Source organism: Mirounga angustirostris, unplaced genomic scaffold (genome assembly GCF_029215605.1).
Source record: "Mirounga angustirostris isolate CCGP_5_RB_7025 unplaced genomic scaffold, mMirAng1.0.hap1 SCAF_2, whole genome shotgun sequence".
NCBI classification, from domain to species: domain Eukaryota; kingdom Metazoa; phylum Chordata; class Mammalia; order Carnivora; family Phocidae; genus Mirounga; species Mirounga angustirostris.
Window position 1 is genome coordinate 127,509,707 of NW_026991710.1, and position 24,618 is coordinate 127,534,324.

The following is a 24,618-nucleotide window of genomic DNA, read 5'->3' on the forward strand; positions in this document are numbered from 1 at the left end:
GTGTTTTTATTAGTAACAGGGCTGCTGATTTCCATCTCGACACATTTATTGATTACCCTTTGAGTCCCCGCCCGTGTACCAGGTGCTTTGAGAATTCACCCTGTAGGTCAGACACGGTCGTTTCTGCAGTGAGTGTGCAATCCTAAAGGATGGGAGAAATTGCGTTCAGAAAACTGAGAAAGGAAATGGACTTAGCCTAGAAGACAGGAGGCTAAGGGTTTAACAAGAATCCCAGAATAGGAAGGACAGTCGAGTTTGGGAGGTGGCATTTTCCTCTCGCCCCCTCTTTGTGTGAGCACGGGGTGAGGCACACTTGAAACGACAGGGCGTGGAGTCTCCCTCTACAGTGAGGAATGCTTTCCGGTTGGAAAGACCTGAGCTGCGCTGCCAAAGGAGGCGGGGGTCTGTCGGAGTCCAGAAGAAGGGAGAGTGGCTCTCTGTGTTTGGCTGCCCAGCAGCACAGCCCCTTCCTTTCTGAGCCCGCTTCTCCAGCCTCCCTTGGCGTCCGGCAGTGCACCTCAGGGCCCTTTCGTTCAGGAGGTGCCCTTGTGCTCGGGTGGCATCCATTCTCATGAGGTTGTGCGGACTCCGAGAGCCAGAGCAATATGCTGGGGAGAGTCCTTCCTTACCCAGGAGGTGCTCGGAGACTGACCAGTGACGGTGATGTGGTTTTATGGTTGCTCAGACTGCAACCGAGAGGAATCCTTCTGAAACAACTAGTAAATAGTCAAGGGACGGATGGAGCGATCTTGGGGAGACTCTTCAGATCTTTGCTTCTGAGCAGAAACGCCCCAGAGTTTCTCCGTTAACTCGGACCTCAGAACCAAACTCTGAAATAGTAGAAAATACGTGTCTTATGTGATACTTGAAGTACTTCAGGAACCAAATTCTACTGGACGAGATTCAAATGTAACGGCTCATAGGTTGAATAGAACTCTGGTAAGTTCTATTATAATGAAGTAGTAGGGTACAAATTACACACACAGCATAGGAAGGGAGGTTTTAGAAATAATTTGCTGACTGCTCCTTGGAGAGGTTTATGATAGGCAAGAGGAAATGTATTACATTTAATGAATTAATAAATATTTAATTGATTTAATATATTTAATGTGTTACAGATACCTTGAAGAAAGAATAAAGGGGAGACACTGGCTTTATTTTTTAACATTTTTCCTTAAAATGTGTAGCTGATGTCATGGTGGCCGTCATTTTATTTATTTATTTTCTTTATTGTTATTATTTTTAAAGATTTTATTTATTTATTTGACACAGAGAGAGACACAGCGAGAGAGGGAACACAAGCAGGGGGAGCGGGAGAGGGAGAAGCAGGTTTCCCGCAGAGCAGGGAGCCTGAAGCGGGGCTCGACCCCAGGACCCTGGGATCATGACCTGAGCGTAAGACAGACGCTTAACGACTGAGCCACCCAGGCGCCCCTGTGGCCGTCATTTTAATGTCTTCCTTCCTCAAGTATTTTAAGAATAAGTAGCCAGACGTCCTGACTTTGGATGTCACCTCTGTTTACCTCCCCAGCCTGCCTGTGGCAGAGTCAGCGAAGGGTGTGGCCTAGAGGTCGAGGAGCAGAAGGGAGGCGGGAGGGGCCGGGAGGGAGGGGGACTGACTCATCCACTGCAGACTCTTTGCAGACTTGGAATAACTGAGCGTCTTCTGTCCTGAATTTTTGGCCGAAACAGTGGGGCTGCTCGCTGAGAACCAGGGTGTCTGTCTTCCCTTCTGTACTTGTGTGTTCTTCGTGCTCTGTGTCCTTGGAGGGAAGAAGCTGGCTGTGGAGGGCGCACCCCGCTGCTGCCCTTGGCTGCCTGGCCACCGGCTTGGATGGCAGCCCCAGGCAGGTCTTAGCCAGTGTTCCCTGTTCCACGCGATCCAGCCTCATCGTTCCCTTCCTCCCTGCTGCTTTAAGTGGGCAGGGTTCAGCTGGGTCTCACCGTTCCCTCACCCTCCAGTGAGAGCCACTGAGGCTGAGGGCTCACAGACGACCTGGGTGAGCCCCTGCTTAGCTAGTTTTCTCCCTACCTCGAAGGAGATGCCAAGAAAAGGTGGCTTCTAACTTGGAGAGGCTGCAACAGTCACCTGACCCCACTCCCTGCCACCTGCCTAAGCGACAGAAGGTAGGACCCATCTGTTTGTTCCACTGTGACTGGATCACAGAAAAACAATTAGCAGGTGGGAAATTTGTTTTTCAGGACACACACATAAACCTGCCATTACGGGGAGGACTCTGGTGCTAATTTAGCTGCAGATGGAACTGCCCAACTCGAGCTGATTACCGAAAGGTCAGAATGTCTATATGCTCCATTTCACTCCTACGCTAGGCATTAAGTTAATGAGCTGCCATGATGGTGGCCGTGATTCCTGGGCTTGGGTCTGGCCTCCGTTTCCGAGAGAGTTTTGAATTACAGAAGCAGAACCTGACACATGGTGTCAACTCCTCCCTTCCTACCCATCCCCTTTTTAAAGGAAAACAAACTCGGTTTTGTCCCATTTCTGGAGAAGCTTGAGATACTGATTAAAAAAAAAAGCGTGCAGTTAGAGCTCTTAGGCTGAGATAGAAAGGAGTGGATTGACCATGAATTCGGTTGCTGTCCTGTTGGGAGCCCTGATCCTGCCTGTACATACACACACTGCTTCCAGACTCAGACCACGCTGGGTCGGAGCCTGGAGTGTGGGATTGGTGCCGGGAACCAGGGTGAGGGGATGGCAGACAGGCTTGTGGGTTCGTTTGGTTATTGCCGTGTGCTGGAGTGCTTTTCAGATGTTTCTGACCGTAATGCACAGCCAGAAATTTATCTTATGCTTTTGAGCGTGTGTTTGTATTTTTTACTGACTAGATAACGAGGCACATGCATATGTAATATATCGCATTACATATAGTTTGAACAAAACAGACACACAGAAGTTTCCCAAAACAGTACCTACTCCATGCAGCGTACCCTAATATTTTCGGTTTGAATCTGGTCTACACCAGGGGTGAACCAATACATTGGTTTCACTCACCACTTTCGGATGTCAGACTCTAGTTTGAAAACACCAGTTTAAGGGACTGGTGAAGGCGCTCGACGTGAAGGGGGACCCAGGTGAGGGCTAGTGGAGGGTGGAGAAGGTAGGTGAAGTAAGGGGTTGATTTCAAAGGATCGACTCAACCGGTCTTGATAGAAGTCGAATTAAGTCCCCGATTCAGGGCTCACATTCTATTCTAGAACTGGGGCTGGAAAGTTACTCACAGAAGGGTAGCTTGCCAGATACGTTGTTTAGGTTCATGCTTGTGGTTTATCTTGTCAAAGATAATTATTTGTTTGTGGGCAGGAGTTTTCCTTAGGTTATTGCTGTCATTATGGTCTGCCTTTAGTTAGAACTAACATTCCTAGGCTTGCGTACTAAATTTTATAAATATAATTAAATTTTATTGTGTCTTATATGATAGTAAGGTAGAACCTCATTTATTAATTCTACTAGTATTTCTACCTAAATTTGTAGCTACCTGCAATTCCTTGCAGAACAAGAGAAATGGATACTGACAGTCATCTGTAAGGCGAAAGGTCTCAGGTACACCAACAACTGATTGTCCTTCATGGTTGGACCACGAAGAGGATGCTGCTGTCCTGTTGGGCGAATACTTCCGTTTTGGAGTATGAGTGGCAGCTTTGGTTTTGCATTCCACGCGGCAGAGCTTCTTTCCCCTGGTGGTTCAGCATTAGCTTTCCAGCGATCATACTTAGGCTCTGGTCTCATCCTCGTTAAGGAGGTTGCCTCTTTGGAGGATTAAAGGAAGATTCTGAAAAGTAAGATAATGGGGCAGGAAAAGATTTTCTGGGATAAAAGGCTTCTGAGGGCTCCTCGAATATAGAGGAGGGAAGAGACAGAAAGAGAAGGGAACCAGATTTTCTTGGCCTGGGTATTAGTTTAAGATGAGAGTGACCTTGATTTATAAAGAGGTTGTAAGTCGATGCTTAATATTAAGAATTGGGTTTTTGGTATTTATACCACATTATGTAAATGCTGCCCCTCCAAGTGTTTTTCTTAAATCCTCTTAGCTTATAAATGACAGCTTTGATTGCTAATAATAATAATAATAATAATAATAATAAAATCTTTCATTTATCCAGCCTAAGAGTAGTAAACAATAGATGCTTACTGCCCTGCTTTCATGTCAGCCCCCAAAGACTGAGACTTCTGAAGGGTTTGTTGCTGTGCTTTTGAGCTTATTAAGGTCATGTGTAACTTAAGGGGGAAGAGCTGGTGGTGAATTATTGGTGCAAAGGCAGCGCGTGGAATTCTGCAGGACGTGTCAGCTCGGCGGTGCTCAGTAAGGTTGAAAATGCAGTACTGCAGAAACTGCATGCGTGCATGGCCCATTCGAAATGCCTAGTGGTACTTTTCCCCTAGCCATCAGGATTGTTAGGGAATTAGACTTCTGCTGCGTGACTTTGGATTCAGTTTCTGCTACAGGACCCCGAGATTGCAGCAGCGGAATGGCTGCGAGCTAAGGGAGCTGTATGTTTGGTGGTGTTGTCAATCGTTTCCCCTTTAGCTATAGTTGGTGACATCCGTTATTCTGTACGTTTTTATAAAAAAAAAGTCCCCACTCAGAACAGAGGGCCAGAGAGAAGAATTAAAAAGTAAGCTCCACTCTGGCAAATGTAAATCGCTAGGACCTTGGGGGCTATCACTTATTCAGGAAATGTTACATTCAGCACCTTCTCTGTGCCAGACCCCGTGCGTTGCCCTAGAGCACAACACGAACAGTAGCGTATGTCGCGGGACAGCATTAGGAGTGCCGCGGGCGTGGGACTGGAGAAGGCCGGGAGACGCAAGGATGGAAGCAGTGTACATACACACACTGCTTCCAGACTCAGACCACGCTGGGTCGGAGCCTGGAGTGTGGGGCAGGCGCAGGGGCAGCCTGTGAGAAGCACTCTTCTCGAGGCCATTTATTTGCCAAGTGGTTGAGGTTTACCTGTTTCCTTTGTTTTATTTGGGCCACAGCGAGCTCTGTAAAGTTGGTCAGATGACACAGCGGTGTGTTGAATGTTTTGAGGGCTCGAAGCAGGGGCGCTGAGCTGGACGGGGAGAGTGTTTGCACTCTGATGCGTGCATGCCAGGGGTGAGCTGCCAACCCCGAGAGGCTGAGTTCCCATGTATTGTGTAGGCATGCCTTGCTTAGCATAAAGAAAATGGACAAAACTGATCTGGTCGTTTCTTATCCACCTGTACCTCCTCTATCTGGAACATACCTAAGGCCCAAGAAATGTGTAAAAATAATTTAAGGCCTTTATGTACAGATGCACCCACAGGGTGCTTGTCTATACCTATAGAGCAGATTTGGAGATCTGATTTCTAAACTGATGTGTGGATTCTTTTTTTTCTTTTTAACGTTACGTTAGTCACCGTACAGTACATCAGTAGTCTTTGATGTAGTGATCCATGATTCATTGTTTGCGTATAACACCCAGTGCTCATTGCAACACGTGCCCTCCTTAATACCCCTTCAGCAGACAAATGGATAAAGAAGATGTGGTCCATTATTACTCAGCCATCAGAAAGGATGAATACCCACCATTTGCACTGACATGGATGGAACTGGAGGGGATTATGTTCACTGAAATAAGTCAAGCAGAGAAAGACAATTATCATATGGTTTCACTTGTATGTGGAACATAGGAATAGCATGGAGGACATTAGGGGAAGGAAGGGAAAACTGAAGGGGGGAAATCGGAGGGGGAGATGAACCATGAGAGACTATGGACTCTGGGATGGGTTAGCCTGGTGATTTGTGGATTCTGAAGGCAGAAAATTACAAAGAGAAGAGGAGTATGTTATAAAAGGAGTGACCAGTCACAGTATGATAATATGATAGTTAACACTTTGAAAGGAAGGAAGAAAGAAGTGAAAAACTGGAAAACAGAAGATGTAATCACTCAAAAAGCATCACCATCTGTTTCACTTAGCATCAAGTGCATTAGACTCAGGGCAGAGGAGATTTCCAAGATTTCTAGGGGATACAGTTGGAATCTGAGATTGGAGCTGTTGCCCTGGTGATTTTCATGCCTCCCAGGTTGGGTATTTCTCTTCTACAGACAGTAAGGCCATGGATGACCCCTGTTCATCAAGAGGTGTTGTATTTGCTTTTAGGAAGACAAAGAATTATATATGAGTTCTGAAAATAATCCCTATCAAAATGCTTAAAATTTGAAAGATTTAAGTACCAAATCCTCGGCACTTCGAAAAACCGGACTCTTGAGAGTCTTCTCTTCCCTGAAAGACTCATATTCTACTGCATAGGAAATTCGCACCACGTAGACAATACTCATTTGTATTATTAAAAAAAAAAAGTCAGTTACCTTATAAGGGCGGTAAACTCTTATTGCACTTTATAAATAACACTTTATGTATGTTATACAAATTTGACTTGCAGTTTTCCAGAAACCTATCTAAACATCTGCAGTACTTTGTGTCTGTCCCTCTTATTTGCCACTTATGAGGTCATTATTTCGCTTATTAGATTCTATATCTGAACCCATCTCCCTGCACAGAAAAAGTGTTCTTACGTTTTCTAGCTCCTGTACATAGCAGGTCCAATAAATATTGCTTGGACACCTACTAAGGACACAGTTATACTGGGCTTTCTAATTAATCCTTTACCGCCCATGTAGATACTTCCCATTATCTCTTTCTCCCCTTTGTGGTTACACACTCAGCTCTTTATGGTGTTTGAACTACATTTGATGATTAGAGTCGTCAGAACACTTGAATTGCTTTTTTATGTCTTTGCCTTTCCCTTACTGAATTAAAGGGCGGAAGCAGCATGAGGCATTATGGGATGTGAATAGGTGAGAGGCTTCAGATGCGGCTCTGAAGCGGGCTCTGGGGGTTGGCATGTCCTTGCCTTGATGGGGTCACTGCGGTGAGGCAGGGGCCTTGGGGGAGGCGTTTGTCACAGCACGGAGAGGACACTCACCTGTGCCCACTGTGTCGTTGGTCCCAGGTGACTGTGGAGGAGGTCATGACCACAACGGCGTATCTAGACCTCTTCCTGCGTAGCATCTCTGAACCAGCGCTACTTGAGATCTTCCTCCGTTTTATCCTCTTGCACCAGCACGAGAATGTCCACATCCTAGATACTCTCACGAGCCGAATCAACACCCCATTTCGGGTAAGGAGAGCCCCAGAGGAAGGGGCTTTAATAACTCAGAACGAATTTCAGGAGAGTTTGTTTTGGGAATAAATGAGGAATATTCTTTTTTCTACTCCCCCCCCCCCTTTTTTCTTGTAGCTGTTATTATTTTGACACCATTCTGAATTCCGTTGACCAGGTTTTAAGTCCATCTTGTCCAGAAGACAGACTAGCACTTTCTCTCCCTGGGGCAAAAAATTTGTCTGATGATATGATAAAGAGCTTACCCTCAAAAGCGCACAATGATTTTATAATACACCTTTGGGTATCTTCCCTGTTTGGCTGCTTATCTTTCATTTTTGGAAATTAGAGGTTGAAAGAATTCTTGTTTTTGACTGAACTTGGAAAAGTATATTGTCACACCCTCGGGACTACTGGAAATGGAACCAAGGAGCATGTTTGCCTCAAAGCCAAGACACGAGCCAAGAGGAGCTGAGGCGGGGGGCTAAGAATTCTAGGTGGGGAGCTGGCCAGGGCATATGCAATTTTCTGTCAGCCCTGTCTCGTAAATAACCAGTGTCGTGTTTGAAAATAACTTGGGGGAACAAGTGCCAGGCAGGAGATCATGTGTGTGTGTGTGTGTGTGTGTGTGCGTGCGTGCTTTGGAGAATCGCAGGGGCACATTTACGTGGATCTTTAAAAGTCGGAAATAAGAGCATAGGCATTTTGTAGGAGGGTAATTCTGCGTAACGGCATAATTCTAGGCATAGGCTTCCTAGTCAAATCCTGTAGGAGAACTAAAAGTCTTAACACACATTCTTTCTGGCAGCACCATGTTTTTATCAAAGCTGCTAAAAAAAAGAGGCCATTTTATTTTGTAATTCTGATTTACTTTCCATCTGTGGGGAGTAGAGCTATCCTTCCGGTATCTGAAATAGAATGTGTGTTTATTGCTTCCCAGCTCTGTGTGGTGTCCCTGGCATTATTTAGAACTCTCATCGGTTTACATTGTGAAGATGTGATGTTACAACTAGTTCTAAGGTGAGTTGTCATCTTTTGTTCTCTGTAAAGGAAAACTCAAATCTGTACTATTGCTATTATATTTTCCTTGGGGCAATGTAAACTCAATAGGGGCCATGCTTCTAAGGAAAAAAATTATCAAGGCTATCAGTCTAATTTCGGTATTATTCCCCAAGGTTAATTTTAGTTTTACTCTTAAGAGTTTTTAGGAGGCTGAGTACGTTGTATTATAAAATATGCTCCTGGAAATAATAGGCAGTTTGGAAATTTACAGATTCCGAAAGCTCCTCTGCTCTGGGCTGAATGTCCTTCTCCTGAAGTACATGTTTAGGGGCGTGTGGTATTGGAAACAACTTTCTCAAATATGAAATGCTCTTGATATATAACCTCTCCGACTCTTGCTCTCCTGATGGTACACCTGCAGCGTGCACTCTCTGACCTCTGAGTGTATTTCAATTAAATTCAGTAAATATTTGATGAGTACTTCCTGGGTACAATTCAGAGGAGAGTAGGGCATGGGGTGGACAGACTGGAAAGGACTTATAAACAAGGTAGAAAAGGTACGACCCCCCGAAGTTCAGGGGAGAAAGGTTTTGGCAAGTGACTGGTATTTGAGGACAGGTGTCAGGAATCAAAGTGGACAGCTCTTGGGATGATGCTGATTTGGTCATTAGGCAGGGGGCCTCAAGAACGCTGAATCCTGCCTTGGCCCAGCTCTGCCTCTCCTTCTGGGGTCCCCCGGGGAAGCAGCTGCTTTTGTAAAGGAGGAGAGCGAGAGTTGGCTGGGGTGTGTGCCTCCTACCTCCCCCTCTGGTGGTAGGGGAGCCAGAAGGAGAAAGCCAACCAGGGTTGCCTGGCACACCCGCCCCCCCACCCCCCGCCCTAATGGATGTTCTGACCCTTCCTTTGACCCCTCCTTGGGAATAAGGGCAGAAGAAGCCTAGGGCAGGGGAAGAGGGAGGAGACTTGGACTGCCCCTGGTCACCACTGGATTTTGACACAGTGTGAGTAGAATTATTGAGGAGATGGCATTCCAAGTGAATGCGACAGCATTTCCAGCATTCTAGCTGTGGGAAAGTAGGGGGATGGCGAGGTGATGGTGGGTACAGGGGCCTCACCCAGGAACACGTCAGAAATGCAGATGCTTGGGCGCCTGGGTGGCTCAGATGGTTAAGCGTCTGCCTTCGGCTCAGGTCATAGTCCCAGGGTTCTGGGATCGAGCCCCACATCGGGCTCCCTGCTTGGCGGGAAGCCTGCTTCTCCTCTGCCTGCCTCTCTGTCTCTTATGAATAAATAAATAAAATCTTAAAAAAAAAAAAAGAAATGCAGATGCTTGGCCTCCTCCTAGATGTGTCAGCTCAGACTCTGGGGGTGGGTGGGGCCCAGTGAGCTGTGCTTTGACGAACTCTCCAGGGGATTCTGCTGCCTGGCTAATGTTGAGAACCACTGGTTTAAGGAAGGCTGCAGTGCAGCGAGAGCATTCTGCAATGCTGGAGTGATTAAAAAAAGCCGGGCTGGGAAACGTGGTGGAGGCCTTACAGAGTCGCCTTTTTGTGGGCGAGCATCCCCTGTGCATTTTCTCAGTGTGAAAAGAGTTTTGGGGCTTTCTAGGGGTTTAGAGTAGGTCATCAGTAACTGATCTTAAGACATTGGCAAAAACCAAATCTAATCACGAAGAGAGAGCCTCAGTAGTCTGGCTAGGACATTTGAGGTAGAACGTCCCATCCAGAAGGATTGCTTTAGCCTCCCATCAAGTCTGTGCTGACATGACAGATGCATTAGCAAGGCCTGAACGTAATCCGTCATGGAGACTTGTTAAAGCCCTTTTTTATTGCCAAAAACCAGACTTTGCCTCCAGCAAGGGGTAAAACCTGATCATATTTAAATGTTAAATTCTTAACCACTGCTTCTTGGGCGGCATGAAACGCAGCCGTCTTTCCAGCATCCCAGGAAGCCCGCAGAGCTTCTCCCCTCTGAGCCGCCATGTCCGCTTGAGCCTGGCTGCTGGCAGCTGGCCGTTCAGGGCCCTCCGCACGGGGATCGAACACCCCTCGCCTTTTGTCTACGCATGGAGTGGTGCTCATTGTGTTCCGAACTGTCCTCGAAGATTGCATTGGCTTCTTTTTGAGGCCCAGGCATGTACCACATGAAGGGGAAGAAATCGGCTCGTGGTTGCGACATTTCCTTGTCTGGGTCAGGGCTAGTCATGTCCAGGGCGTAGAGTTCTGCATGGGGTCGTGGAAGACCTGTCCCACGTAACCACCTGCTCTTAGGCTCTCTGAGCCCGAGTACCTTCCTTGCTTCTTTAACTGAGGATGATGGTGATGATGTAATGATGATCGTGGCCCTTGATTTAATATTTTATTTCCTTTTTTTTTAAAAGATTTTATTTATTTATTTGACAGAGAGATAGCGAGAGGGAACACCAGCAGGGGGAGTGGGAGAGGGAGAAGCAGGCTTCCTGCCGAGCAGGGAGCCCGATGTGGGGCTCGATCCCAGGACCCCGGGAAAATTACCTGAGCCGAAGGCAGATGCCTAACGACTGAGCCACCCCAGGCACCCCTAATATTTTATTTCTAATTCCGCCTTGCTGCCTGAGGGAGTTGACGAGGGGAGCGGATGAGGGGACGTACGTGGGGAGTCAGGCACGTGGCGGCCTCGAGGGAAGCCTCAGCTTCCTGGTCTCTGTCCTCTCAACAGCGGCCTCTTTCCCCTCTCACGTTTTGAAGTATTTTTAATTGTTTTAACATACACATAACGGAAGATTTACCAGCGTCACCGTACAGTTCAGTGGCATTAAATACATCCACGTGGTGGCGCGGCTGTTGCTACCATCCATCTCCTGCTCCCGGGCACCCTGCCACGCAAACACCCTGTACCCAGGACACACTCACCGGTTCTCCCTCCTCCTGCCCCTGGAGGCCGCTCTTTGCTCTTCCACTTTCTGTCTCTGTGTTCTGTTGTGAACAATGCTGCTGTGAACGTAAGAGTGCACGTACCTCTCTTCAGCGCCTGCTTTCGGTTCTTGTAGGTGAGTTGCCCCGAAGTGGGATTGCTGGATCATATGGTAATTCTACTTGAAATCGTTTCTGTTTTCCATAATAGCGGCACCATTTTACGTGCCCACCAACAGCGCGCCAGGGCTCCAGTTCCTCCATATCCTTGCCAACACTTGTTATTTTCCGCCCAAGAAATGGTGTTTTAATAATCAAGCAAAAATGACAGGCAGATTTGTAGAACCAACTAGAGCTCTTAGAAATAAAAACTAAATATTACAATGAAGAATCAAGGGTTTGGGTAAATAGCGTGTTTTAAGACACAAATTAAGAGAGAATTAGTGAGGAGTTGGATTGAAGAAGTTACTAAATTTGCAGCAGAAAGAGATAAAGAGATTAAAAAATGAGGACAAGGCTATGACAATGGCGGTTAATCTGATAAAGGGTGACGTATCCCATTAGAGCGAGAGTGATCTGCTGGCTCGACTTGACCTATTCTGGTTTTCGAATTTCTATCTCAGAATAAGGTGTTTGGGAGAATCAGTTGTGGTGGTATCTGTGAAAAATGTTTTGAAACACTGTAAAGTACTACACAAATTTAAAGGAGGAGAATTCCCTGGAAAATACATTTTAAACTAATGCAAACATTGTCTTTTCTGATATAGAATCTGTACAGAAGCACGGACAGTGAAAAATCCTTATTCTTCTAGTCATTTAAACTTTATCTGAAGGGACATAAAAAACCAGATTTATAGTCTGTCCTTTCTGTTGTTGCCACTGTGGTGGTTCAAATGTATATGATAGACTCGTAGATCTGGAGACAGCAGAGCAGTCAAGATTCTGTGAATCTCATTTAATGAGGCTGTTTGTTAGGTGATAAATAGTAAGGATATGTCAATTTTTGTTGCAATCCAAATACTCTTAAATACTGACATTTCAAAGTGATAGTCCGTTTGCAACTGATATGTTTCTTTCAGTTAGCATAATATCAGGAAATGTAAGTTGAAATAAGGTACCCCAAAGGAGAGGCTATTTTGGTGAGTGAAAGCCAAGGAGAAGCTGTCCACCTCCGTGGATGCGATGTACAATAGGCCAAAGGCAGGCAGGAGATGCTGATAAGCAGGGAAGTGACAGATCACCCCATGTTCCTGGCACTTGCCAGTTTAAGCAAAAACAATTTTTTGAAGATTTTTTTTTTTTTGTTAAAGATTTTATTTATTTATCTGAGACAGAGAGAATGAGAGAGACAGAGAGCACATGAGAGGGGGGAGGGTCAGAGGGAGAAGCAGGCTCCCCGCCGAGCAGGGAGCCCGATGCGGGACTCGATCCAGGGACTCCAGGATCATGACCTGAGCCGAAGACAGTCGCTTAACCAACTGAGCCACCCAGGCGCCCTGAAGATTTTATTTAATTATTTTGAGAGAGAGAGAGAGAGAGTGAGATCGAGCATGCGTTGGGGGGGAGGGGTAGAAGGAGAGAGAGAATCTCAAGCAGACTCCACGCTGAGCTCTGAGCCCAAAGCGGGGCTCCATCTCACAACCATGAGATCATGACCTGAGCTGAAATCGCGTCAGATGCTTAGCCCAATGAGCCACCCAGGCGCCCCTAGGCAAAATTTAATTGCTTAGTACTCTGAACGCCATTTCTGAATATTCTGGTAGGGCATTTTTTTTTTTCCCCCAGAAGTGCTGGTCCATTGTCAGGTTTTTTAATTGCATTGCCTGTTGTGTTCAGATAGAGGATGTTTTGCTCCAAGAGAAGCTGCGTGTCCACTTCAGGCACATTTCCATCTTGCATGGCAGTTAGGTGTCTGGAGGAGAGTGCAAAAAAAAAAAAAAAAAAGGCAAAGAAAAAAGGCAAGCCAGCCTAGGGTAAGATGAATAAGAGAAATATGGTCAAAATGTCTTTGAAAAACAATCTTTTGAAATGTACTGATCTTGTTTTGTAGATTTTGGCCTGTCCGGGTATTAGCGAGGTTCTCCCGCCGCTTAGAAGCACCGTGCTTACTTCATTGTACTCACTTCGCTGCTTTGTTTTGCTCGTGTTGCCTGTCAGTGTAGCATGCAGTAGGCAATCCGTGTGCTTCGTTATTGATTGTCTGTCACTGAGTTATTCCAGAAGCGATGATGACGACTTGCTTCAGTGAGTGATATCCAGGAAAACAGACAGTAGGCACAGGGTTGCCGAGCCTTGGTTGGGGAAGTGATGCAAAAAGGGGAGGATAATACGGACAGTATCATTTTTTCCTGCTGTATTGTAGGATGGCTTTGGGTAATCTGGGTATCTAAAGTTAGTTATTCGTTTCTGATTATTATTATTATTATTTTTAAGATTTTATTTATTTATTTGACAGAGAGAAAGATAGAGAGAGCAGGAACACAAGCAGGGGGAGCGGGAGAGCGAGAAGCAGGCTTCCCGCAGAGCAGGGAGCCCGATGCGGGGCTCGATCCCAGGACCCTGGGATCATGACCTGAGCCGAAGGCAGACGCTTAACGACTGAGCCACCCAGGCACCCCGTTTCTGATTCTTTTTACTGCTTCCCGAATTTAAACAAAACCCCCGAACAAAGTAAGTATAGTACGAATGAGTAGCTGGCTCGATGACAAACACCTGTATTAAATTCCTGCGTGATGTTTCGGCTGTCGAGAGCCACTTCATTTTGATATTTGACACTAGGGCAGCTTAAGGCGTTCATTCTGTTCCTAATCTTTCCCTGTAAACATTGGGAAGACAGAAGGTCAATGCACGGCTTTCCCGCTCTTCCCTCTGGGATAATCCTTCATTACAGAAGGACACTAGAAGTACTGCTTTGCATACAAGGTGGGGTGGGGGTTATCCATTCGAACGGACTCTCCCTTTTCAATTTGATAGGAACCTCTCCTTCAGCCTATAGAGGAATCTCCGGAGTTTATTTGATTTACTCAGAAGAAAAGTCTTAGTTTCTCCTGAAAACCTGTGTTTGCAAAGTTGCAAATTCCCAATAACTCTTTATTCTAATATAATTTCAAGCTACCCACTGGTGATATTTGATAAATAGCTTTATTAGGTTTGATCCAGTGTTCCATTTTAAAAAAATACCTCAAAACAAAGAGTAGAAATCTATGTATATCAACTGAAATCATGAGCTGTGCTTGGTTTGAGCTGTAAGTAGTCACTGAGTTCCTGCAGTATGTGAACGCACTGAAGCGGTTTATTTCTTAAATAATTAATGATCAAAATAAGGAAACAATAAATCCTGTGTCATCTGAGTTTCCCTGGGCCTCACCAGCCTGTGAGAGCAGATCAGTTCATGTCAGCAAGCACACGGTATGTTTCTCCTGATCCTCACCCCTCATGTAAGACCTTGGTCTTAAGGGAGGGGTCTTAACGCGTGGTCACGAACAAGTCTGTCCCCCACTGTCGTTGCCGCAGTGACGTCTGGCATGGCCTCCTCACGCGCAGTTTCTGCTCCACTGGCGTTCAGATACAAGACCCCAAAGCCGGGCCAAGAATTAGCACAGACCCACCCCCTTTCCCATAGTGCCCTCCCCTCTCTTTCCTTTCTGCTTGTACGACCTTTGATTTCCATGCACTCCAGTTTATGAAAGTAGATGCCACCACCTCAGACAGGCGGGGTCTGTCTGCAGACAGATCATAACAAGATGAGGCTTCAGGTGTGTGGGGGCTGGGTGCCTGAGGGGGCGGGGGCGAGGAGGCTGGGACCCCCTGGCAGAGCACTGGGAGGATGGCTTGGGTTTTTTTGAGACTGGAAGGTGTAAGTGGCAAGGTTGTCATTTCATAGCTTGAGAGTTATCAAGGCCTTTATTGTAAAGCACCATGAAAGGAATTCAGTCTGTTTTCTCCCTTGCCTCGGGCTCTCGCAGTCGGGCAGCTGTTAATCTATACGTGGGTTTTCCTCATTTGGATCGGATAAGCAGGAGATGTGGGAGAGTTGTTTTCAGGCCTCAAGACATACCCTGAAAGGTGTACTTTTCTTTCACCGAATCCTTCATCATAGCTTGTTGTCATTGGTGCCACCTCTTTCTCAAGAGCCAAAAACAGAACCCAAACCATTCTGGTTGATGGAAGATTGCGGTTGTTCGTAGAAGGGCTCCGGGTCTTTGGGAATTGGCTCCTGCACACACGGGACCCTTGCCTCTGGGATGACGCCTCCATCCCGCTTGTTCCGTCTTTGTTTAAAGAAACAGGATAATCTTTCTCCCTGTTCAGAAAGTAAGCCATTTAAGCAAACTTTATTCTACCCGTGAAGCCCACTGATGTGCTCTGAGAGTCAGAAACGTTTGCCCAGATTTTCTTGCCTCTAGGTTCATAGTGATACTAATTTATTTTTGATCACCAACTAAAAGTGTTTTGTGTAAAAGGGGGCCCAGTGCTCCTTGTGAGCCCTTGGCCGCTGTGATATTATAATTTATAATAAGAAATACATATTTGGTCTATGTCCTGTGTCTGGCCTGACAGAGCTCCTTAAACCTTTGGAGTTTCCTAAGTGATGAGAGGAACAAAGGTGTGTTTGTTATGTTAATGAGGCCACCCTAGGACCCAACCTGAGGATGGAGGCTGGTTGCCAGCAGACCCAACCATGTGATTAGAGGGTTAGAACTCAGTCCCACTCTCCTGACCTCCAGGGGAGGGGAGAGGGGCTGGAGGTTAAATCAGTCGCCAGTGGTCAGTGATTTAATCAGTCGTGTCTGTAATGAAGCCTTCCTAAAAATCGAAAAGGATTGGGTTCAGAATCTTCTGGGTTGTTGAACACATGGAGATGTGAGGAGAAGGGCACTCTTGGAGAAAGCATGGAAACTCTGAGCCCTTTCCCCTCACCCTTTTCTGTGCATCTCCTCTCTCTGACTCTTCCTGAGCTCTGTCCTTTTCTAATAAACCAGTGATCCCGGAAATAAAATGTTTCTCAGAGTTCCCTGAGCCACTGCAGCATATTAACTGATATCCAGGGAGGTTGTTGGAACCTCCGACTTATAGCGGGTTGGTCAGACTAGGCTTGCGATTGTCATCTGAAGTGTGCGTACGTGGGGGGACAGTCCTGTGGGACTGAACCCTTAACCTGTGGAATCGGACGCTATCTCCAGGTAGATAGGGTCAGAGTTGAGTTGAATTGAAGGACGCCCTGCTGGTGTCTGGAGCATTGCTCGCTTGTCGGTGTGGGGAAACCCTTCCCCCTTTCCGTCACCCCCATGTTGGAACTGGTGACCAGAACACCGTTAGCCACCATATTTTCTCATGGTCAAGGGATAGCAGACCCATTAAGAGAGGAGACGGTTTGTGGAGGTTACAGCACAAAGGACCTTACCTGCTCTGCACAGGGGTGGTTCTGCCAGAAGAAAGAAGCCCTTGACGGGTCTTGAGCTAGGGAGTGAACCCTGGGGTCTGGTCAGGCGGATGGATTGGGAGTGGGAAGAGGACGAGTCCAACCCTGGGCCAGGACTAGTCTGATGGGAATGGGCATCACAGAGACCGAATGCAGCCCGTGTTGTCCCTTCCAGGTATCTGATCCCCTGCAACCACATGATGCTGAGCCAGAGATGGGCCGTGAAGGAGAGAGACTGCTACTCTGTTTCTGCGGCTAAGCTGCTCGCGCTGACCCCCGTCTGCTGCTCCAGCGGGATCACCCTGACACTTGGCAACCAGGAGAGGGATTTTATTCTCTGGTCAAAGTGTACGCACGATAGTTCAGGTAAAAGGAACTGGCCAGGGCCTGATCTTTAAATGAAAGGATGCCAGATGCCATTCGTCCTCGGGATATGTGTCTCTTCGGGTAGATGGGGAATAATGTTATGTGTCCCATTTCTTTTATGAATGCCTGGGTGGCGGTCTTCTGCTTCGTCCGGAGTTATGGCCACTTGGTAATCAGTGTGCATTGAAATGCCCACCAGTCACCGGGTCAGTGTTCCCAGACCTTTATTTTAACTAGGCTTTCTCTCGCATCCTCAGAGTACAGATACGGAAACATGTACCAGCATGTCTTTTTAAACAAAATTGGGTAGGGGTGTGGAGATGGTTATAGCTAGAGACAGGATTAGCCCTTATTTTAATTTCCAAAATGACTCATTTGTGGTTGCTTGCCTGCCAATAACATATCATTGTACAACTTGAAATTTGTGAGATGGCAGCAATATCTGATTCATTTGATTGATCTACTGAGGGGTGTTTTTTTTAAAGATAAATATTCTATTTTTTTTTTTTTTTAATTTATTTGCGAGAGAGAGAATGAGAGACAGAGAGCATGAGAGGGAGGAGGGTCAGAGGGAGAAGCAGACTCCCTGCTGAGCAGGGAGCCCGATGCGGGACTCGATCCAGGGACTCCAGGATCATGACCTGAGCCGAAGGCAGTCGCTTAACCAACTGAGCCACCCAGGCGCCCCAATATTCTATTTTTTAAAAATAGGACTTATAGTACATGTGCTGTTTGCCAACTGCAGTTGATCTTATACAAGTAAAATTTAGATGGTCACCTGTATCAGCCCTGGCCCTCGGGCAGGCAGTTGCAACAAGGGGACATTTGTTCATGTTTGGTGGCCAGAAGGCTATTTCAGTTCAGGGAGGTTCTGCCTGACCTGTGACCACTAGGAAAGAGTACAGCCCTGGGATTGACCCCGGTGTTTCCAGTCTGTATTCTGATAACCCCCCCAAACAATGTCATCCTGTCTACCCAGCTACCATCCTGTTAGAGAAAGCATTATTTTGTCTAAGAGCTGGGCTCCTTGGCTAAGAAAATATCAGGGTGTTTGGTGTAACTGTAATTGTTACAAATTAAGGTTGTCATATTGATTCTTTAAAGATACAGCGTCTCATAGAAACTAATAATTTATGTGGCAGGAAAACAAGTTGTATTTTAAAGATATTTTCCAATGAGGTAAACTAGTATGGTTATCTTCTCCTTTCTTTCCCGTAGTCATTTTTTAGAACCTATTTGAAAATTGATGTCTTTTTTATTTACTAAGAAAGTTGTTTCAAGAATGATTCTGGGGCTGACCTTGCTGCAGAATTCCAAATTTAAGTTAAGCAAACGATTGCCGAGTGCCCACAACTTTTGCCACGTTCTTTCCCTGTCATCACATTTAATCCTCTGAAGAAAGTAGTGTTTCCGTTTTACAGATGAAGAAACGTACTCAGAGGATGTGACTTGTCCAGGGTCACACAGCTGATAGGTTCTTCCCACTCTTCTGCTCTGCGGTTGCCTTCCTGTGGATGGGCGCCTAATGGATGAATGGTTGCACAGGCAGGCGGGTAGACAGGTCATGTCATGTCCAATTCTGGCCTGGCCTGGTAGAGATGTAGATGATGAAGAGACAAAGATGCTCGCAAAGGTGTGGCATCGAACGAAGTGAGCACGGAGGTTGACCACCGACAGCCTGTGCTCGGGCCGTGGCCCTGCCACTGACTAGTCAGTCGGGTGACCTTTCGTCTCTGAGCCTCAATTTCTTTGTCTGTAAATGGAGAAGATGCTATCTGCCATAGAGGGCCTTTGGGAGGAGTAGTTAGTGTTGATGAAGCACCTGCCGTGGAAGAAATGGTAGCGTTCTAGGTCTCCTCTGTCTATGCTTCCATACTTCTATGAGGGTAGGGGTTCTGTTCTTAGCATTCCTTCTTCTTCTTCTTTTTTAAGATTATCTATTTATTTAGAGAGAATGTGAGTGGGGGGAGAGAGAGAGAGAATCTCAAGCAGACGTGGAGCTCGATCCCAGGACCCTGAGATCATGACCCGAGCTGACATCAAGAGTCGGACGCTTAACCAGCGGAGCCACCGGGCGCCCCCTTAGCGTTCCTTCTTAAAATCTAACCATTTTTTATGATTCAGAAATCATTTAATCAGAAATGATTAGAGCTAAAGTAGCTGGGGAGACAGAATCTTAGCACCCGCATTCACATCCACGTCCACAGCCTGTGTCCCCTCACCTCTTGGAAGCGTACGCAAGGGGCTCATTCTGACTCACTTGTGCCTCCCGTGCAGGGACCGTGGAGCAGCCCCGGGCCGAGGCGTTCTCTCCGTCGGCCTGCATCGTGGAGTATGGCAAAGCCCTGGACATCAGCTACCTGCAGTACCTGTGGGAGGCCCACACCAACATCCTCCGCTGCATGAGGGACTGCCGAGTCTGGTCCGCCCTGTACGACGGAGACTCCCCTGACCCTGAGACCTTTTTCCCGAGTCTGACGGAGCCCAATGCTCTCACCTCCCCCTGCCCCATGGTCCGGCTCCCACAGCAACTCCCCAGGAAGACCGGCCCCGCGCTGGCTCCCGGGAAGGAGAGGAGCCAGACCGAACTGGAGTGGGACGACAGCTACGACACGGGCATCTCCTCGGGGGCAGACGTGGGCTCCCCCGGGCCTTCCGATGATCTGGAGACTTCGGGCCCGCCGGCGCCAGCTGATCCCCCCAGACACATCCAGGAGATGAAGAAGAACGCCATCCTGCTCTTCAAAGGGTCCTACATCGAAGAGTCTGACTTTCAGGATGATGTGATAGTGTACAGACTATGTGCCGAGAAGGACGCTGAGGACGCCGGGAATTCCCAGGAGGGAAGCGCAAGGCCCTCCCACCCCGGCCAGACTGAGGATCGGGGTGCCCCCCTGAGCAACGGCCCCCTGCCCAGCCCTCAGCCAGAAACAGATTCAGAGGAGGACGGGGACAGGCACAATTCAGACCCGTTTCAAAATGTATCCAAGGAACCAAAACAAGAAGATGAGCCTGAAGGAGCCCTAGAATCAAACCCTGAGTTAGCGCCTCCGCTCTCCGAGGCAGAACACAAGTCAGACCTGATGGTCATCAACCCAGGGGGTGAAGATTTCATTGCCCAGTATGACCAGATCATTAAGGAACTGGATTCTGGCACCGAGGGCTTGAGAGAACAGAATTTCCCCGCACCCGATCTCTTGCATCTCCCGAAAGAGCAAGAGGGGAAGGAAGAAGAGAGTGAAGGAGAAAAGGAGGAAGCGGAGGAGGGGAAGAAGGCCCTGGAGGAAGAGGAGGAGGACGACGACGACTTTGATTCTTTTATAGCAGAAACCCCCACTGTTGATACCGTGCCATCCCCATTTGGGGCGAGAGATGAGGCTGCCTTTGCCAGTCACCATCCTGTGAGGACTCAGAGCACCCCTTTCACAGGTGATGATCTCGAATTGCTTTCTGATTTCTGCTTTTTGAAAGTATGTATTGCGGCAGGAAAGTGAGGTAGGGGGAGGGAAGGAGCATTATCAATTTACCTAACAGAGGGGGGTCAAAGTATTTCTGTGAAGAGCAGAGAGGGGTGGTTTCATTTTCATTTTATTTTATCTTGTCGTTCTAGCAATCTTTTTTTTCTTTCCCCCAGCCAATCAGAGGATATACTGCACAGTTGAGTGACTACTTCCCTTGATCCGTGTGTGATAAACTAATAGGACCGATGAAACCACACAAAAAAATCCAGTCTCATTAGTAGTTAATAGCCTCATTTCCTTTAGTTTAATTACTTTTTCTCCACAGCATGTGTTTTTAGGTGTACTGAAAAGATTATGGTTTCCCCCACTAGAAGGCACAGGTGTTGGATTGTTCTCTGCACTTCCCCAGCACCTGAACGGGGAACAGAGCGCACAGTAGGTGCTCAGAATACCCGCTGAATAACTAGCTGTGTGCACACGTTGGAGACCGTCGGAGTTAGTTACACCTTTGCTTGGGAGCTCATTTCAGATCATCTCAAAACCTTTATCCAAAAGTAAGCAGACTAGACCCCACATAAACCTGTAACTCTGCCAGAGAATGGGTGTGTCCAGTGATACACCCCTAACAACAGGGGGCACTCATATAAGAGCCGAGGGGGTAGGATAGGGTATCAGATAAGTGGATCGAGTTGAGGCGTTGTGATAGAAAACATCATTAAATATTAGCCAGTAAAATCTGAATCTGCCAATCATGGAGCAGAAGGAACTGGCGCTGAGTGTTCACCAAATGCAGGGAAGGCTGGGGCGGGACCCCTGAACAGCGTTCAGGCAGCCAGGAGAGGTCCCGTTAGGAGCTGACATCACAGAGGGACAGATAGTGACCTTGGAGTCGGGCTGTGGGGGGCGGATCCTGGCTCTAGCACTTGCAGCTGTGAGGTCCTAAACCCTCTGATTGCTCCGGTGGGGACGGAATGTGCTACTGGGCGCGGGGTGTGCGTGTGTTGTTATTGCCGTTATTAGAGGCCGCCCCCGGCAGCCCCCCTCCGCTGAGGCGTGCCCTCCTCCGGCCGGCAGGGAGCAGCTTGGTGAGTCTCCACCATGCTCCACTTACTTGGATCACCCGAAAGAGAAGAAATCACATTATCTTCTGGGCCGGCCCATAGGCTTCATGTGATTTCAAGTAGCTCTCCCGCCCTCCTCCAGGATTTATTCATCTATTTACTGATGCCTGACAATTTAGTTAAAGAGGGTGAAAGCTTTTAATTCCACAATTAAAAGGCTTGAGGTTCTAGTTGAGGTAACATTTCAGTGTGAATGGGTTTTAATTAATATTCAATCAGTCAGTCAATCATAAGTAAGAAGGATTAGATAATCTCAGTTTTCCCGGGTGATAGGGCGAAGGGGAGGAGAGGGGAGGGAGCCGGAGGGCCATGGCTGCCTGAAGGAGGGGCAGAGAGCTCAGTGGAGGGAAAGGGGAACCCGTCCCCTAGCACACACCCCCATTTTGCCTGGGGCCTGCGCCCTTGACTCTGACCCAGCTGGACATCCCAACTTTGCAGCTTGCTCTCCTGGAAGTGCCAGCCACCCAGGGCTAATGAGGGTTGTTCTTTAGAATGCCAGCTTTCTTAGAAGGGAGCTTCAGCCCTGGGAAATATGTAGATTGAGGAAACAAAGTCTAGCTTGGGCAAGGAGGAAAAGCTAATACAACACCTTATTCAGTAATACCAATACTCTGCATAGGATACGCAGGAGAACCAACACAATGTAATGTGAGTTTTTTGATACATAGAGGTAATTTTAACTAAAACTTTGCTTTTTTTCCCCTCCTTTGGAATTCGTACACAGCTTTAGGAGAACATCTTTCCTCCTAACTTTGTAGTTTCCAAACTACATTAACTTCCATCCCTCCATGGAATCCTGATTTCCACTGAAATGAATTTGCTTCTCAGCAAAATCAAAGCATTCCATTTCATTTATCTAATCAACTTTATTTGTGCATTCAGTAACATTTGATTGATCTCCTAATACGTGGCAGATTCTAGGCCAGATACAAAAGACAGAAAAACGAAGGAATTCCCAGGCTTTCAGAGGAGCCATGGGCAAAGAACTGTGCTCACTTAGAAATGCATTATTAGTGATGTCTGGCACGCCCTAGGGGAGCGCAGGAGGGGGAGAGGAAAGACTTCCCGGAGGAGGGGCACGAACGGTGGACAGGAGCTACCAGGTAAAAATGGCCCAGAACGATGGTCCCGGGCAGAGGAGACAAGGGGCAGAAGACGAAGGAGCCTGGCGGTGCGTGCGTGGGTGTGACAGATCTCGGCTCCCGTGAGGCAGTGACGTGTTTGCGATAGGAAGCCAGAAAGCTCTGGAGGCGAGGCGAGGCGAGGCGAGGTGGGGGTGGGGGTGGGGATGGGTCCCTGGGCTAAGCTGGGGAACAGGGACCGTGAGCTGCCGGCACTGAAGAACCTGGGAGCGTTGCAGTTGGCCAGTGCTGTGACTGGTCTGTGTGGACAAGGCCAGCGCGGAGTGGTGTGCAGAGTGTGCCCAGCACACTGCAGGGGGTGGGGGGGCACCTCCGGAGGAGCAGGTGGGAGGCGTTAATCATTGGATCAGAGTTTAGAGTGCCCTAGTGCTTTGTTCCTGGGAACCTGTCACAGGCCGTGTTCACACCCGTGTGCCAGGGGTAGACACAAAGATGTTCACTGCACTGTTGTTTATCATAGAAGAAGATTGGAAACAACCCACGTGTCCACCAGTAGGAGACCGTTTTACTAATGTGGTACCCAAGGCAGCTGAATAGCTTGTGGCCTTGAGATGAAGGAGACAGCTCTCTGTGCGGGTGGGGGACAGTCTCTAGGATAGAGTGATAAGTGGGAACATAAGGGGCAGAACAGTGTGGGGAGAATGTTGTCACTTGGTCAAAAAAGCCCACAAAAACGAAAACCAGCTGGGCGCCTGGGTGGCTCAGTCGGTTAAGCGTGTGCCTTCGGCTCAGATCATGATCCCAGGGTCCTGGGGTTGAGTCCCGCGAACGGGGAGCCCGCTTCTCCCTCTCCCTCTGCCTGCCGGCCTGCCTACTTGTGCTCTCTCTCTCTGTCAAATAAATAAATAAAATCTTAAAAAAAAAAAACAACGAAAACCAACTAGGACATGCACACGGAGGCAATGTCTTAGCGTGTTGGTTAAGAGAAGCAGCACTGGAAACAGATGGGCTCGATTATAGCTGTGACTTAGCATTCTGCTGCATCGTTAAATGGGGATAAATAATAAATTTCGTAGGGTTCTGTAGAATATTTAAGTTGATGCATGAAAAGCGTAGAACACTTCAACACTGCCTGGCACATAATACGTGATTAGTAAATGTTTTTCATAATAATTCAGTCATAATTATTTTATTATAGATATAAAACCTTTCTGGAAGAATACACTCAAATCTGTTAACAGGGATTGCCCCCAGGGATGACGCCTGTTCTTTATTTTATACTTCTGGAGTGTTTGAAGAAAATTAAAAACCGTGTTAATCTCTACTAACATAAAGGACTGTTGCCGGCGTCCAAGCGATGTTGGGACTCTGGGCTGAGGCCGAGCTGGCAGGGAAGCAGAGGTCATCATTCAGGAGGTATTTCCATGTGGGACTGGCAGAGCTGAGGGACGGAATGGATGGCAGCTCCGTTCTTGGAGTTAGGAAATACAGGAGGCGCGGGCGGGTAGACTGAGGCAGGGGACGAGGGCACACAAGAGGGGAGGGAAGTGAATGACACGTCGTCTTGGTTATTCTGAGAAGTTACTATTTTCTGGGTGGGGAGTCTGCTTACCCTAGAAGAGGAGAAGAAGGAGAAATAGGCTGTCCAGCCCCGAACATACCTGTGGCTGCATTTTTTCTGATTTTCAGCTGCTTATGAGTTTCCCCTAGCAACTGTTTGTTGCTAAGCAGTTTTTAAAGGGCTAGAAATCAACTAAGAATGAAAGGGGAATCTGAAAGGGCTTCATTTATATTTCTCATGGCACATGGTAAGTAGTGGTAATTAATGTCATTAATGGGTTATGACAGTCGCTGGCCTTGACCTAATGTTCTGTCATGCAGGGGGCATGGCGATGCCACTACTCTCCACAGGGGGCTGGTGGGTTGTCCCTGCCTGTAGGAGCCATGGACCGGAGCTGGTCTGCCCTGGTTCTGCGTGCCAGCAGCTTTCACGTGCTCAGGACGGCCCGATAGGCCAAGTGCAGTATCGGGGCCATGGGAGGGCAGTCCTGGGCTCACGCCAAGGATGTGTTTATAGGAGATCCTACCCACCTAAAGTGACTGAGTTCACCTGTCCTTGCTC

At 47.5% G+C, this 24,618-nt stretch overlaps 1 protein-coding gene across 3 annotated transcripts in view; it reads left to right on the forward strand.

The window, feature by feature from the left end:
- FHIP1A (FHF complex subunit HOOK interacting protein 1A) overlaps nt 1-24,618 on the forward strand; it is a 230,350-nt gene that overhangs the window by 195,830 nt on the left and 9,902 nt on the right. For all 3 annotated transcript variants that reach the window (XM_045880302.3, XM_045880303.3, XM_054508706.2), the window contains 4 exons: nt 7,002-7,169; nt 8,092-8,171; nt 16,642-16,832; nt 19,110-20,261. In XM_045880302.3, coding sequence (XP_045736258.1) covers nt 7,002-7,169; nt 8,092-8,171; nt 16,642-16,832; nt 19,110-20,261 — 1,591 coding nt within the window. The remainder of the gene's footprint in view (nt 1-7,001; nt 7,170-8,091; nt 8,172-16,641; nt 16,833-19,109; nt 20,262-24,618) is intronic.